Source organism: Nylanderia fulva, unplaced genomic scaffold, assembly GCF_048542155.1.
Source record: "Nylanderia fulva isolate GAGA-0341 unplaced genomic scaffold, ASM4854215v1 Scaffold6, whole genome shotgun sequence".
NCBI lineage: Eukaryota > Metazoa > Arthropoda > Insecta > Hymenoptera > Formicidae > Nylanderia > Nylanderia fulva.
Window position 1 is genome coordinate 2,850,613 of NW_028190698.1, and position 14,656 is coordinate 2,865,268.

Here is a 14,656-nt window from a genome sequence, read left to right on the forward strand (position 1 = left end):
ATGATTTTGTAATACGAGATTTAACATTGAAAAGATGTCATATCAATCGCGATTTTTTTCACGATAATTCATATAATATAAGTATTTGTATTAACATATTAATATATAAGTACTTTTATATATTATTTTTGTATATTTTTATATTAAATTGTTTTAGCGACCGCTAGTTTGATAAAAAAGGTATGATTGTTACGAAATATTTCTGGAAATATATTGAGAAAGAAACGAGAAGGATACGAGTGTAATAATCCGAGAGCGAATTTCGCTCGGTTCGCTAAAAGCGGCTCAAATGACAGCCACGCTTGTTCAGAGTACTTTCGACAGACATGCGAAAAGCACGAAAGAGTGAGGAGAAAGCCAGTTTGTTAAAAGAAAGGAAAAAATGATGCAGACCAAAAAAAGCAGAGAGATCTCCGGCTGTCTCCTCGGGCGAGTTTAACCCCCGAATGGTGCAGAGATAGAATGTGAAAAATGCAATAGGCAGAGAAAAAATGGGGATTCCATAAAAATAAGATTAAAGCAAAAAAATTCCAAAGCAAATTTAAAAATCCTCAAAGTAAAACTATTTTTTCAAACACACGCATTCTTATCATATTTATTTAAATTTTTAAGAATTTTTTAGAAAACACTTAACTTTTTATAAAACATTATATAAGAATAAAAGTATTTTTTGTTATATTTAAAAAAATTGTTTAAAATTTTATTCCATAATATTAAATATGCGTTATATTTTAATGCGGAAATTTATTCAAACATAATTATATAATTCATGAATTTTATTCTCGAAATAAGATGTGAAAATATTGATAAAAATTATTGTTTATAAATCAATATATAAACTATATAATTTATCCATAATCAACTGATTTACTAAAATAAGTAATTAAAAATGATGTAATTAAATGGGGTTAGTATTATAAATATATGCATTTTTCTTCGCCAATACATTTTACTATTTTTAAATATAATTATATATATTAATTTTAAATATAATTATTTAAAAAATTATTTATATCTCTCTTGAATCTCTTCGACCAATCGGGGATTAAATCTACGCCGAGAGAAAAATCAAGGAAGCACTTACCTTGCGTGACTACTCCTTCGCAGTTTGCCGGGAATAACCGGAAATAGCGTGTCCGCAAAAGTAGCGGGTAATAATTTATATCCGGCTAATCGAACAAACAATCGCGAACGTTGATATTAGTGTAAAAATCACGTCCAATCGCATCAAACACATTAATTAAAAAACTAAATCAGTTTATTGAATTTTTTTACGGAATCGTCTCACGGTAATTAACATTATAAATATAACTATTATCGGCGAATAACGTTGTTAATTACACCTAACTATATCTTTACAATATTATTACGACACATACTATAATTTACTGTAATACGAATATTACAAATAATGACGAGAAAATAAAAACGTAGATTCTTATCGTCGAAAAAATATACGAAGAAAAAAAGAAAATTAATTATTAATCGCGATTAAAATATCTTCTTTTGAAATATTAAATCAATAAATAAACGCACAAATAATTTTGATATTTTTTCAAATTTGCGCGCAATTTAATAATTACACACGAGGGAATCGGCTTAATAGAGCAGACGACGAAGGACGCGATAATTGTAATGGAATTTAATTTCTCACGCAATAACATCGCGGAATAAATAAGCGGGAACATTCTATCAAATTCCGCGAGTCTTGCGCATCTACTATTGCGTATGATGTAATCTCGCAATGTCATCATAAGTTTCGGAAGCCGATGCAAAATGCGGAAATGATTCCGCTGTTCCCTTTCACGCTGACTTCTTAACTTCCTTTTCCAGAAGAAAATTCTACTTAATGATGCAATAGTCAGATTTAAATTATATTAAATTTTTGCGCAAAATATATATTTAACATATTTGGTGTATTTAGTATTTAAATTTTATTAATATATTTAATATTTAAATATTATTTAATATATTTATAATATTTAAATTTAAAGAGAATAGAAGAAAAAATCCAGCAAAACTGTGCAATAAAAAATATTATTGAAAAATTGCGATTTTAAAAAGCACTAAAAATTAATTAAATTATAGAAGCCACTCGATTTATAAAAGTACACACTTGACGGCCCAATCATAAAGCGATTCATCCAGAATTGAGCCAAATCAGGACGTTAAGTCACGTCTTCAACCAAAGATCTTTTCCGTGTATGAATTTGCGGAAAATATGAAATGGCAACATATATACTTCATGCGATAGAAACGATAAAAAGAGATCGAAAGTACTCTGCTATTGTGCGAAAGAAAACTACTGCACCCAAAGGATAGACAAATGTTAAATCCTACCTTAAGATGTAGTTGACGCAGACGACGGAGTTCGGCTTCTGTTGCTTGGAGCAGTAGATGAGGGTGGCTTGAGTGACGACCCAGGCGTAACCACCCCGTTTGCCGAGGAATCTGTAGGCCACGGTCTCGCACTGGCCCTTATTGAACACTGAAACAGGGAGCAATAATGATGATGAGAGTGCGGTCGTTCCAGAACTCGGGACGAGCGAGCGCGTTCGCGTTGCTTTATAGCGGCGTTTCGGCTGACGAAAGATGTGGCGTAGGATTGCAAACTCCATCCTCCATCGATCGGCAGACAATCGTCGAGAGCAATCGGAATAAAATCGAAAATGTAGCAAGATTTTTAGCGTGTCGACAAACAATTTGTTCTCGTAGAACAAAACTTTGAATTTTACCATGTATTAAAAGCTACCGCGTAGATTCCACAAATTAATCAATATTTTGAAATAATTATACTTATTAAATATTATTTCTCCCGACAGATTGGAATATTATTAATATTATTAATATTATAAATGATACATAGAAGTTGCAATGTTATTTGATGCATATTATTTAAAAAGAAATGTTATTAACATCTAGAATACCTATTACTTAACTACGATTAATATTTAACATTCTTATTAATACGACCTACTAAAAAAAATATTAATGAATTATTATATAATAAATAAATAAAAATTAGCTGTTGTAATAGATATATAAATGCAATTTAAAACACTGTCAAGATTCGATCAAAATAAAAAGCATTTCTATTTTTGCAAGAAAATTAAAGAAGATAAAAAAAGATCATATAAAATATTTTATTGCGATTTCACAAATCCTATCATAAGACCACTTCGCAAATTCTGTCGCTCGAAGGTAATTCCTTCGAGAACCGCATTATCTCGTTGCTTCGAGACAAGAGAGAGGAGAGAGAGAGAGAGAGCGGATGAAAATACATCTTCACGTCCCTTCGTTCGCGTAAAATGTAACCGGGGCGGGATTAGCGCGAGGCTGATTCGAGCGGAAAGCCCGAAGCTGGTTGACGTTAAAGAAGGAGGATCCTCGACATCGCAGATTGCCGGAACACGCGAAGCTCCTAAAGCGGCCGGCTAAATCGTCCTTTACGATCCGTATATCCTTCAGTAACGAGCGGTCGACAAATGCTCTCGAGAGTATATGCTCATAAAATGCGTACGTGTGCGCGTGTATTTTATATATAAAGGGATACAAGAAGTCTATCAATGCCAGATTCATCGATTAATAAATAAGATCGATATTTCGATGTTTCGTTAGGAAATACTTAACTCTATTATTGTTTAATTTCTAAATTTAACTTGACATTTGCAGATATTTATGGCTATTAAATGTCAGGCAAATTACTTTGTTAAAATAATTATTTCTTATAAATTAAATTTCTTAAAACTGTTAAAGCAATTATTTCTTTACATTTCACGACAATTATAATAATTGCAACGTTTTTACGTAACACAATTCGCTTGATGTATTATGACTAACATTCTTTCTTTTCGTTCTCTTTCTGTCTTGACTATAGCGAAATATAAAATAATTGATAAGTATCTTCCGACGTTTTTTTTTATGACTTCGCACTTTGTTTCATTTTCCATTATATATCTACCTGTAATTTTACGAGTCAATTACCGAAACCAGCGCGATAAAGGCGTTTACGTCGTGTGATCGCGCGTGCGCGTGGATATCGTAATAAATAAAATGTGTCTGGTGACTAGTGGAATTACATAAGCTGGTGGCCGATAACGTTAACCGCGCGTTAGGTCCTTGGAGGTCGTAAAAAGAGTCCCTCGTCAGGTTGCGATAAGAGAGAGATCGTCCTTGAAACCTTATTCCCTCACGATATCATTCATCCAGGTCGATCCACGTTCAGCTTCTCCTCTCTCTCTCTCTCTCTCTTTTTGTCAGCCCTCCTTTTAATGCACTCTTTCTATGTCTCTTCATTTTGATGGCTATTTTATGGTTAGCTTCCGTGTTACTCGTGTAGAAAGTAATATCTTGAGAAAGATCGTCAGACAAAACGATAAAGTACGAATCCTTATATGAATTGTCATTTAATGGTCATTAGGTTTTATACCTCTTTACTTATACAACTTACGTACAATAGAATCTTTACAGAGATACAAAGATAATGCTCTTAGAAATTTTATTCTGTTTTAACCGGAAAATAAAATCACAAGAGTGATTAATGTTTTATTATTCCACAAAAATGTATTAATAGCGAGAATGGGAATTCACGAAGAGATTTTATAATTAATAATCAATAATTCTCTAATTGCGCAAGAATTTGTTCAGTAATTTGAAGGGAAGATATAACTTCGATAATCTTCAAATGGGTTCTAAAGAATTTTTTCAAGTATAATCACATTTTTTTTACTAGTAGCGAATTTGGTTGGATGCACTAGTGCATATAAAAGTTATCACACACAAATTCACAATGACACAAGTAATTAAAAAAGGAAAATAAATAATAGTAAGAGCTATTATTATTGTTGTTGAATAATAATAATAATAATAATAGCTCTTACTATTAATTATTTTACATTTTTAATAATTTATTTCATTGTAAAATTGTGTGCGAGACCCTTTATGTGCACTCAGTGTGCACTAGTGCATCCAACCAAACTCGTTATAAATGATTGATGAACAAGCGTAAGTTTAATAAGAAACATAATACTTACGGCATTTGAAACACTTGTCTAGCACCGCATTGTCAAGTGCGTGGTAGAATTCAAAGAACGATCGACCCATTAGCTCCTCACTGTCCCAACCCAGATACTCAGCCAACCTGATGACGACAGAAAAACATATTTTCAATTATACAATGCAATAATAAAAATTCGATAATAAAAATTTATTTTTCACATTGTTTTCAAAATATTACATACATATATATTTATAATGCAATATGTCATAAGAAAACCACACTCGAATTTTATGTACGATAAAGCATGGCGTAACTTATCAAAACGATAAGATTAATCAAGTATTTCATCAATCTTATACTAACATTATGCAAGTCTCAATAGCTAATCAAACGATCAAAGTGACAAGTCAAATTCCAAACTATTCGAAATAATTTGCGTTTATTAAAAATAGACTATATCCTGAATCAGATTGTAGGAAACTGAATTTACGATAGAAACGTCGAAATAGAAACGCATTTGAAAATATAAATAAAATCGTGATATGTTTCCACCACTTACTTCTCGTCAGCGTAAGTGAATTTCATGTGGAGATTGTGCTTAGACAGAAAGGTATGACGTCCTAAAGGTATTTCGATGTTACTGGGATGCGGTATAGGACTTCCTATAAGTACTAGAGACACGCCGGTGTCGTGTTCCGTGGAATCGTCCTCTTTTTTTCGTTCATCATTATGAACCTCCTTGGAATTTGAGTTTAAATTGCTGATGTTTGTTAGTCTGCCGGTGCAGTGAATCACCTATAAATATTTCACAAAAATCACAAGTATATTCATCATTCTTTAGAGTTATAAAGTCAAAATTAAGCAAATTTCACAGAAATACATTTTGATAAAAAAAATCAAGAATTTACATGAAGAATTTACAATTAATTTTTATAATTAATTAATAATAAATGAGAAATAAAATTGCACGGAAATGAATTTCCGAAAGAATTCTTATATAAAAAGAATAGAAAAGAATAAGATAAAATATCGTGCTAAAATATTAAAATTTTATAAAAGTACTATTATTTAATGAGTGCTTTTTCAGAGATCTCATTTATATTTTATATTTCAAAAATATAATTTAATAACGTATCAGTTTATATCGCGCACACAGTATACAATATATAGTCAGATTAAAATTATTAATATGGATAAAGGACTTACTTTATAGGAGGCGCTCTTCAAATTGACCTTCCTACCCTTGTTAGTGAGGGTACACTTGAGCCGCAAGAAGAAGCTGCAGGCACGTTTTTCACTTTTATCCGTTGGTTTTGAAGAGAGGCACTCGCGCAATTCGTTATGGTCGCAGGGATGACTGTATTCGTACACACTTTGCCCCATCATGTCCATCTGTACAAAAGAGCCCGCGAAAGGCACATATAGAGATCTATCGTTTAGCTTTATACCGTGCAATGCTAGATTCTAGCAAAACTAAGCTTGTCATCTTTAAGTATACATTCCTAGTGTACAACTATAATATGTATAAAATTATATATTCTACATATCTAATTTAAGTTTTTATTTGTCTATAAATTTGATTTTGTTTTAGGGAAACTACTAGGACATATTTCTTATTTTACACGCAATTATTGAATTATTAAAAGAATAAAAATTAAATAAAAATTATTACAACGCATTTTTGATTTCATAAAAAATGTGTTAAAAAATTATGAAAATTATTTCTTTTAACGTGCAATTATTTAATTATTAAAAGCGTAAAAATAAAAATTATCTATGGCAAGAAAATTGTATTTTATTATCATTCACATGTTTTCATTATTCATTATTATAGTTTATTCCTAATAATATAATTAATGTTTCTTTTGAGATTTGTTTGACATACTTGCGACACTCCGAGATAATCGCTGACATTCTCGGATAGGTAGATCATATTGCCATCACTGGAGAGTACTAACATAAAGCCATTGAGAGCTTTTGGAAACAGTGCATCTATCTCTGCAGTCAACTCGGACTTTTCCAGCGAAGCTGGAACTTGCATTAACAAAATCGACAATTTAGTCAATATAATTGTACCTTTTGTTTAATTTTAAAATTGTTTACAGATTGTAAAGTTTTAGACACTAGATCCTATATTATATTTCTTGAAAATATTCGTTAATTTCTCGAACATGATTTAATGAGCCAAGTAGCTATACGTAATCAAGAATATATAAAACAAAATCCAAGCAAGTCTTTGAATATCCTAAATTTTGGATAACGTAAATAAATATCCAAGTGTATTTTTATAATATATGTATTTTACATTTTAAATCACATGTTATTTCTATTTTTTAACATCGTACTTCTACATGGATAGAATTTTGTCTTAGAATTTACCCTGAAAATCATGGTAATTGTGAGGCAATATGGTATTGGAAGAATTTTCTAAAAGTTTTTCTGATAAACTAATATTTACCATAATAAAAAATATTAGAATGTACATAGTAAAATTAATCGAACACATTTTTTATATTTTATTGTGATAGATATTAATATTTTTTTATTGTGTAAATATTTAATCAGAGAAACTTCTTGCAAAATTCTTCCAATTACTATATTGTCCCACGATTACTATGATTTTCAGAATAAATTCTAAGAGAAAATTCTCTCTGTATACAAACTGCTTTAAACATCGCTATTATATATACTTTATGGTATAAACTTATCCTAAAATTATGGAAATAAAGAATCTACATTTGAATACACTTTAAAGCTTTAAGCTGTTTGTAGATATTTAAAAATTCTTTTGCAACAAATATTTTTTAAAATGTATCCTTCTTCACGTCGCTTTTTGGCATGAATAATAAGAAGAGATATTCAGTTATGCATACTTACTGGAATCCACAATGGACCGGACTTTAAGATAGGCAATCGCCAACCTCATCACGCTGGCTTTATCTAAGTGCGTCGCCTGTTCCGCCGTGACCGGAAGTGCACCCGCAAGTTCAACAAAGATGTCGGTCTCCTTGCTGCGTCTGCAACGCGCTGCATCGCGAGATCTCTCCTTCCTCTTCTCGTTACTCCTGGAACAACGAGAAGTTCCAAAGTTCACAAATGTGTCTATCGTCTGCGAAGTAAATTGCTCGTATACTTTGTCCGATATTAATTTTTACGAAAAAAATAAAATAAAATAAAATAAAATAAAATAAAATTTCACCATATTGTAATTAAATATTAATAAATATAAAAATTTTGAAGAATAAAAAAATTATTGAGAAAGCATTTTTAAGAAAATTATTTTTATTAGTTTTAAAAAACTTAAAAATTATAAAAGCAAAAATTGAAAAAATTTTTAAGTAAAGAAATTTTTGTAATTAAAAAAAATTAAAAAATGTATACGCAAGTACATATATAAAATACGCTAAGAAAAATATAATTAAAAATATATATACATATGTATATCTATATATACAATAGATATATGCATATGTATATATATACACAAGTGTGTCTTTGCAAAGTTTTATGTACTCAATTTTTATTTAACGTAGAATGAATCACAGGTGAATGAAACTCTCTCTTAACTTAATCTCCTATTAGATTTCTTTTCGCAAATAGACATCCTGAAGTGCCTCGTGAGTGAGTGCAAAGTGTCACGTCGAGATAAACGATTTCGTTCCTTGATTCTAGAATCTAGAAGGTCGTCGTATCGTTGCCATATGGCACAATATTACACACTCTACAACGATTACACGAGAACATTAAATCGTTGCACCGATCGGTTTGCTAATAGTAAAACTACAGTTACTAACTGCAAATGGGTGTGTATAATCGAGTACATTTAACGTAAAGATAACGTTTAGTTCGGTATCAATCGAACTCTCTCTCTCTCTCTCGAGTCTGTCCGTCCCATTGAAATTTTTTTAGAAATCGCGACGATAATTTTTACCGAGGAAAATATTTAATTAATCTAAGATAATTTTAGAGTAAACGATAATCTTGATAAATCATTTTATTTCCACTCCTCTCTCTCTCATTTCCCCCTTTCTTAATTCAAACCTGGATAACAATGGAGACAAAAGTTTCCTCGAGACAAAAATGTGGAATATATATCTGAAATAGATAAAGTTTCAAATATAAAAAAAGTCAACGAGAAAGTCGAGGAAGAGATTGCGCTTGAAAAATGGCCGATCGAGTAATTAGCGAGCGCATTCGATTAATTGCGCTATTGTATTATCGTCACTATATATGCAGCCTGGCAACTCGAACACGGTGCATCCTTTTCGGTCCCCCGATCGAAACGTCGGTGTTATCGCGAAGCGAGGCGTTATCACCGCTCGGTGGGTTTGACCTTCGAACGATACGTCTTTCGAAATCGATCTTGTCATGTTTCTTCCCCTTCGCCTTCCTCTCCTACTGCTAGCTGGTTAGTTAATCAAAGCCAAACTGATTCGAACAAAACGTCCAACACGCGATCAAAAACAATACCGAGATATTTTCCGGAAAGATAATACTCTCAGTTTGTTTCTTTTTGCTTTCATTCCGAATATAACATACGTTAATATTACATATTATTATATTTATATGCAATATTATTTTTTTTTTTTTTTATTATATTTGTTCTTGTATATTATTATTCTTATTATTATATTTCATATTATTTTTTTATTATAAGGAAGGAATTATTATATGTATATATTATTAAATATATAATAGTACATTTTATATAATAATTTATATATAAAATGATTAAAACTTAATATGATTAAATTTACAATTTTTCCTCGAATTTACTCGTCTTCTTTATGACATAAAATAATATATAATATAAAAATAATAGTATACAATATAATCATTTTGTTTCAATTATTATTATATATTTTATTAAATATAATAATATATTTTATACAATAATAATTTACATAAAATTATTAAAATGCAATATAATTATCCCTAATAGTACACCATATCCGAAATACATTCAAAGGATTATTCAGAGGATATCCAGAGGACATTCGAACATCCTCAGGATGTTCTCTGAACGTCTTCGGGATGTGTGTTGTTAGGGATATCTTATAAAAATTATTATCATTTAATGTCGCGCAAGAACAGGACGATACTATAAAATATAAACATAATAATATACAATATAATCATTTTATTTAAATTATTATATATTTTATTATAAATATAATATATATTATATATTATATATAATATAATATTATATATAATATAATATATATATTATATTTATACCTAATAAATATAATATATATCTCTAATGGAATGAGAATTTAATTATTAATAAATCTTTATATCTTATGTAATTTTGCTCGTTTAGTTGGCCTACAATATTTATTTCTTTCAATTTCGTTAATTTATACGAGCCTTTCATTAATTAATTATAATATATAATTTATACAATAATAATTTCCATAAAATGATTAAAATCTTAGATGAAATAAAATAAAAATTGAATTAAATTAGAATATTTATTTATTAAAAGAATGAACCTTAATAAATCTTTATATCTTATGTAATTTTGCTCGTTTAGTTGGCCTACAATATTTATTCCTTTCAATTTCGTTAATTTATACGAGCCTTTCATTAATTAATTATAAAATATAATTTATACAATAATAATTTCCATAAAATGATTAAAATCTTAGATGAAATAAAATAAAAATTGAATTAAATTAGAATATTTATTTATTAAAAGAATGAACCTTAATAAATCTCTATATCTTATGTAATTTTGCTCGTTTAGTTGACCTACAATATTTATTTCTTTCAATTTCGTTAATTTATACGAGCCTTTCATTAATTAATTATAAAATATAATTTATACAATAATAATTTCCATAAAATGATTAAAATCTTAGATGAAATAAAATAAAAATTGAATTAAATTAGAATATTTGTTTATTAAAAGGATGAACCTTTTCAAAAAATCATTCCTTGCGATATTTATCCCGTCGTTGACGTTCAACGTCGCGCAAGAACAGAAGGACGGACACAGGTATGTTACCTGTTGATCGCCGACTTACAAGTAATCCTCGAGAAGCCGCTCGTCCTCCGCGTAGTCGTAACGCCAGTCGGCTGCGCTGTAACCTTCGTACAGGCACGGCGGCAGAACGATGGGGGTGCCGCCGTGAGGGTACGAGGGTTCGTAAAAGGGGCAGCGGTCGCTCGCCGGGCAGCGCAGCCAGCGTTCCTCGCTGCAGAAATCGAACAGCAGTTCCGGGCAGTCGTCGCCGAACCAGTCGCTCGGCCACTTTGGATCGTCGTTCCGCCCAATTTCGCGCGAGGGTAGGACCTCGTAAAGCTGCGGAGTCTCGTTCGATCTCAGATAGCAAGATCGCGGCTCGTCGAATCCCAAATCACGATACGTCAGATTCCCCGTATTATCTCCGAGATCGCGAGCCGGATTATTATCGGCGACAACCGGATCCAGCTCGCACCCTCGTAAATCGTTGCACCCCGGAGCGGCTACGCGAGGGCGTGGATTGCAGAAATCCAGATAGCGATGAGATGGATCCTTCATGCCGCGGGACTTGATCTATCCGTAAACCCTGCGGGCCGTACCTCTTCGGGTAGACCGCGCGATTATTGATCGTCGTCGAGGGCGCTTTGCAGGGATCGAGATACATCGCGAGATCCTCGACGTCGATCGGACCCGACGTCATCGATTCGCCACTCGCGATGTTGCATATCGTCGCTGGTACAGCGCTGCACGCCACGTTGCAACTAGCATCCGGTGCATACGTGGCGCATCTCGTGATCGTGCGAGGTGTCGTTCCGATATCGTAAGACCGCGGTCTATCGCCGCCGTGTGACGTCACGTTCGGACAGGGTGCGGCGCAAATATTGCTGTGCGAGATCCATCGATTCGGATTGCTCGGAAAATTATTCATCCTCTCGTCTCGTCTCCTCGTCGTCTGACGCTCATCGAGGTCGACGTCGTCGTCGAGGATGAGGCTTCCTCCCTTCGATCTCGCTTCGCCTTCGCCACCCTCGTCTTCTTTTTCGTCCAAGTGACGCAAACGCGCGTTCATTGCTGCCTTTTGCGATTTTAATCGCCACTTCGAATTATTTTCATCTGTCTGTCGGATTTCTTGCGCTTCGTTTCCTTTCGCTTTCCTTTTCTTCTTTTGGTTTCTTCACTTCATCAGTCTTCTTCGGTTCTTTCTGCTTCTATTCGCTCGCAACTTGAGCCGGGATCTTCTCGTCCTAATTATTGCAATCTTGATCGCAATTTTTTTTCTTTATCTTTTTGCTACTTTTAGAATTTTATTTGTCTTCAGTTTCTGTTAAATGTCGTCCTATTTTTTTTTTCTTCGCTTTCTATGGTGTCTTTTTTGGCAAAAATTTATCCCATTCGTGATTAGGCTATGTATGATGTAATCAGCAAGAATTTTATATTTTGATTATGCTAATTTCACTTGTTCTTCATCCGTGTTTGTTGCTTCTTTTTTCTGTTTCTTGACTCAAATACTTTCAGTATAATTATTTCTAATTCTTTCTTTCCTAATTATTTCTATTATTTTTTTCCTCAGCTTTCCTCGCTTTTCCTCGGTTTTCAGATAAAAAGTGTTGTTGGTGAAAGATAATTTTTATCACTGACTAATTAGTTCACCACGGTAAATTTCCGGCATTCTGATATCGTTCTTAATTAATTTCTATATATATATATACTAACTTAATAAATTTTAATTTTTTTTTGTTTCTCTCTCACTTCAAACTCTTCCTACTCACTTTTTGTCGCCAAGATCTTATCTTGATCATGTGTGGTCCACGTGATCGATTGGAAATTTTACAATGGTAAGAGCGAGGACGAGAGAAGGAAGGTAGAAAAAACCAAGATTTCGTTCTAATGTCTCTTTATACATAGAATATCTGCCTTCGTTCTTCCTTTTTTAATTTATTCTTTAGACACATCTTCTTTTCCAAAGACTCGTTTTAAACTTAGTACACATATATCGTATCTTAATTACTTTCAATAATGAATTCCAATTAACACGAAGGAAGGAACAAAACTCACCTCTTCGATTCTGTTCATTCCTTCTACCTTCTTTATCTTCTTTCCTCTTTTCCTCTCATTCTCTGATGATATCCTCTTCTTATTTAGTCCTTCGACAAGAGAAAACTCTCACTTACTTACTTTTCCCACGTTTTCTTTATCCGTCCTATTCTTTCTCCAATTTGTTTCGAACCAATTTTATGCCCCACCTTTCCGAAACAATTTTGAGGAACAATTATTTAGATTGTCTCTTATCTCTTATATATTTTTATTGTATCTCTCGATCGCCTGTTTATCTTAACAAGGCAAAAATAAAATAATCGTCAACGAGGTCAATCACATGTCATCGATTCATTCGGTTTTATCGATTCCAAGGCATGATCTTTCATCCCCACTTCCCGCATGCTCTCTCCAATTCGACTTTTCATCTACCTGCACGGCTCGCGCGATACTAAACCGGTACCGGTAGCAACGCGATGCTGGACGTGCTCGGCTTGATCGTTATCTGGCACATCGATAACGATACTCTATCATCGGCGGCGCGCGCCGCATAACAAAATTACCGGGCACGAGAGCCTTCGTCGTTTTGGACATAATCAATTTTATTGCTTGCGCTTATCGATTTCTGATATTGTAGATTCCGATTTTTTGTTTTACGCAAAAAAATTATTTTTCTACAATAAGCTGTGTAAAGTTGAAAGATCAAAGTTGTTTTTATTATATGTATATCTAACTAATTCATCTAAAATTTCAGTACATATGACAAGATTGTTTTAATATCCTTATGAAAGATAAGCCGAAAAATAAACATTTCTGAAAACAGAATTACAAATATTTATCTTGGAGATTAAAGGGCAAATTTTGTTTTTCTTTGATAATAATATAGTAATGTAACATTGATGATATCTGTTTATATATGTATCAACGATTGATATTTTAATAACATGAGAAATTTATTATAAAAAAGCTTTAAAACAACCATTAAAGTGGAATAAAGATATAATTTACAGAATGCGATAATGATGTTTTATTTGCATTGATAAAGGCGCCGATTAAAGGGGAACGAAGCAAAAAAATCAAGCAATTAACATATATTTGCATTTTATAGCACGCAGTTTCTGATTAAAACCGCGTAAATAAAACAAGAAGGAATAAAATAATTTATCCGATTAAAGTTTACGAAATTATTTTCGAGAAAGTAGCAAATTACAAAAATCAAAAACGTACAATTAAAAAATTCCTTCTTGCAATCTTCCAGTTAATAAAATTTTAAAAACTCCACAAATTTCAGGTTAAAGAATTTTTGATATATAAATAATGTGTAGTAAGAGAGCTTTATTTTATTTTATCTTTTATGCATATATAAGCGCGGCAAAATATATATTTTAATTAATTTCTATATATAATATATACTAACTTGATAAATTTTAATCTTTTTGTTTCTCTCTCATTTCAGACTCTTCCTACTCACTTTTTGTCGTCAATAATATATGCAAATTTTGACTAAACTCAACAAAACAAAAAATCTCTCATTAGCTGTAAAATAAGTAAAATTTCTTGGCGATATAATAATGTGTCTTTCTTATGAGTTTCAAAGTAAACTTGATAAATGTGAAGATTTAATTTTTAAAGAAAAATATTTAAATTATATG

General features: G+C 31.8%; 1 protein-coding gene across 1 annotated transcript in view; it reads right to left on the reverse strand.

Annotated features, from left to right (window-relative positions):
- Window positions 1-13,433, reverse strand: part of sima (HIF-1 transcription factor component sima) — a 41,843-nt gene extending 28,410 nt beyond the window's left edge. Inside the window, 8 exon segments of the mRNA XM_029316102.2 lie at window positions 2,341-2,488; window positions 5,034-5,140; window positions 5,559-5,794; window positions 6,206-6,391; window positions 6,885-7,033; window positions 7,877-8,064; window positions 11,032-11,510; window positions 11,512-13,433. Coding sequence (XP_029171935.2) covers window positions 2,341-2,488; window positions 5,034-5,140; window positions 5,559-5,794; window positions 6,206-6,391; window positions 6,885-7,033; window positions 7,877-8,064; window positions 11,032-11,510; window positions 11,512-12,039 — 2,021 coding nt within the window. The 5' untranslated portion in view covers window positions 12,040-13,433.
- Window positions 13,434-14,656: the final 1,223 nt, after the last annotated feature.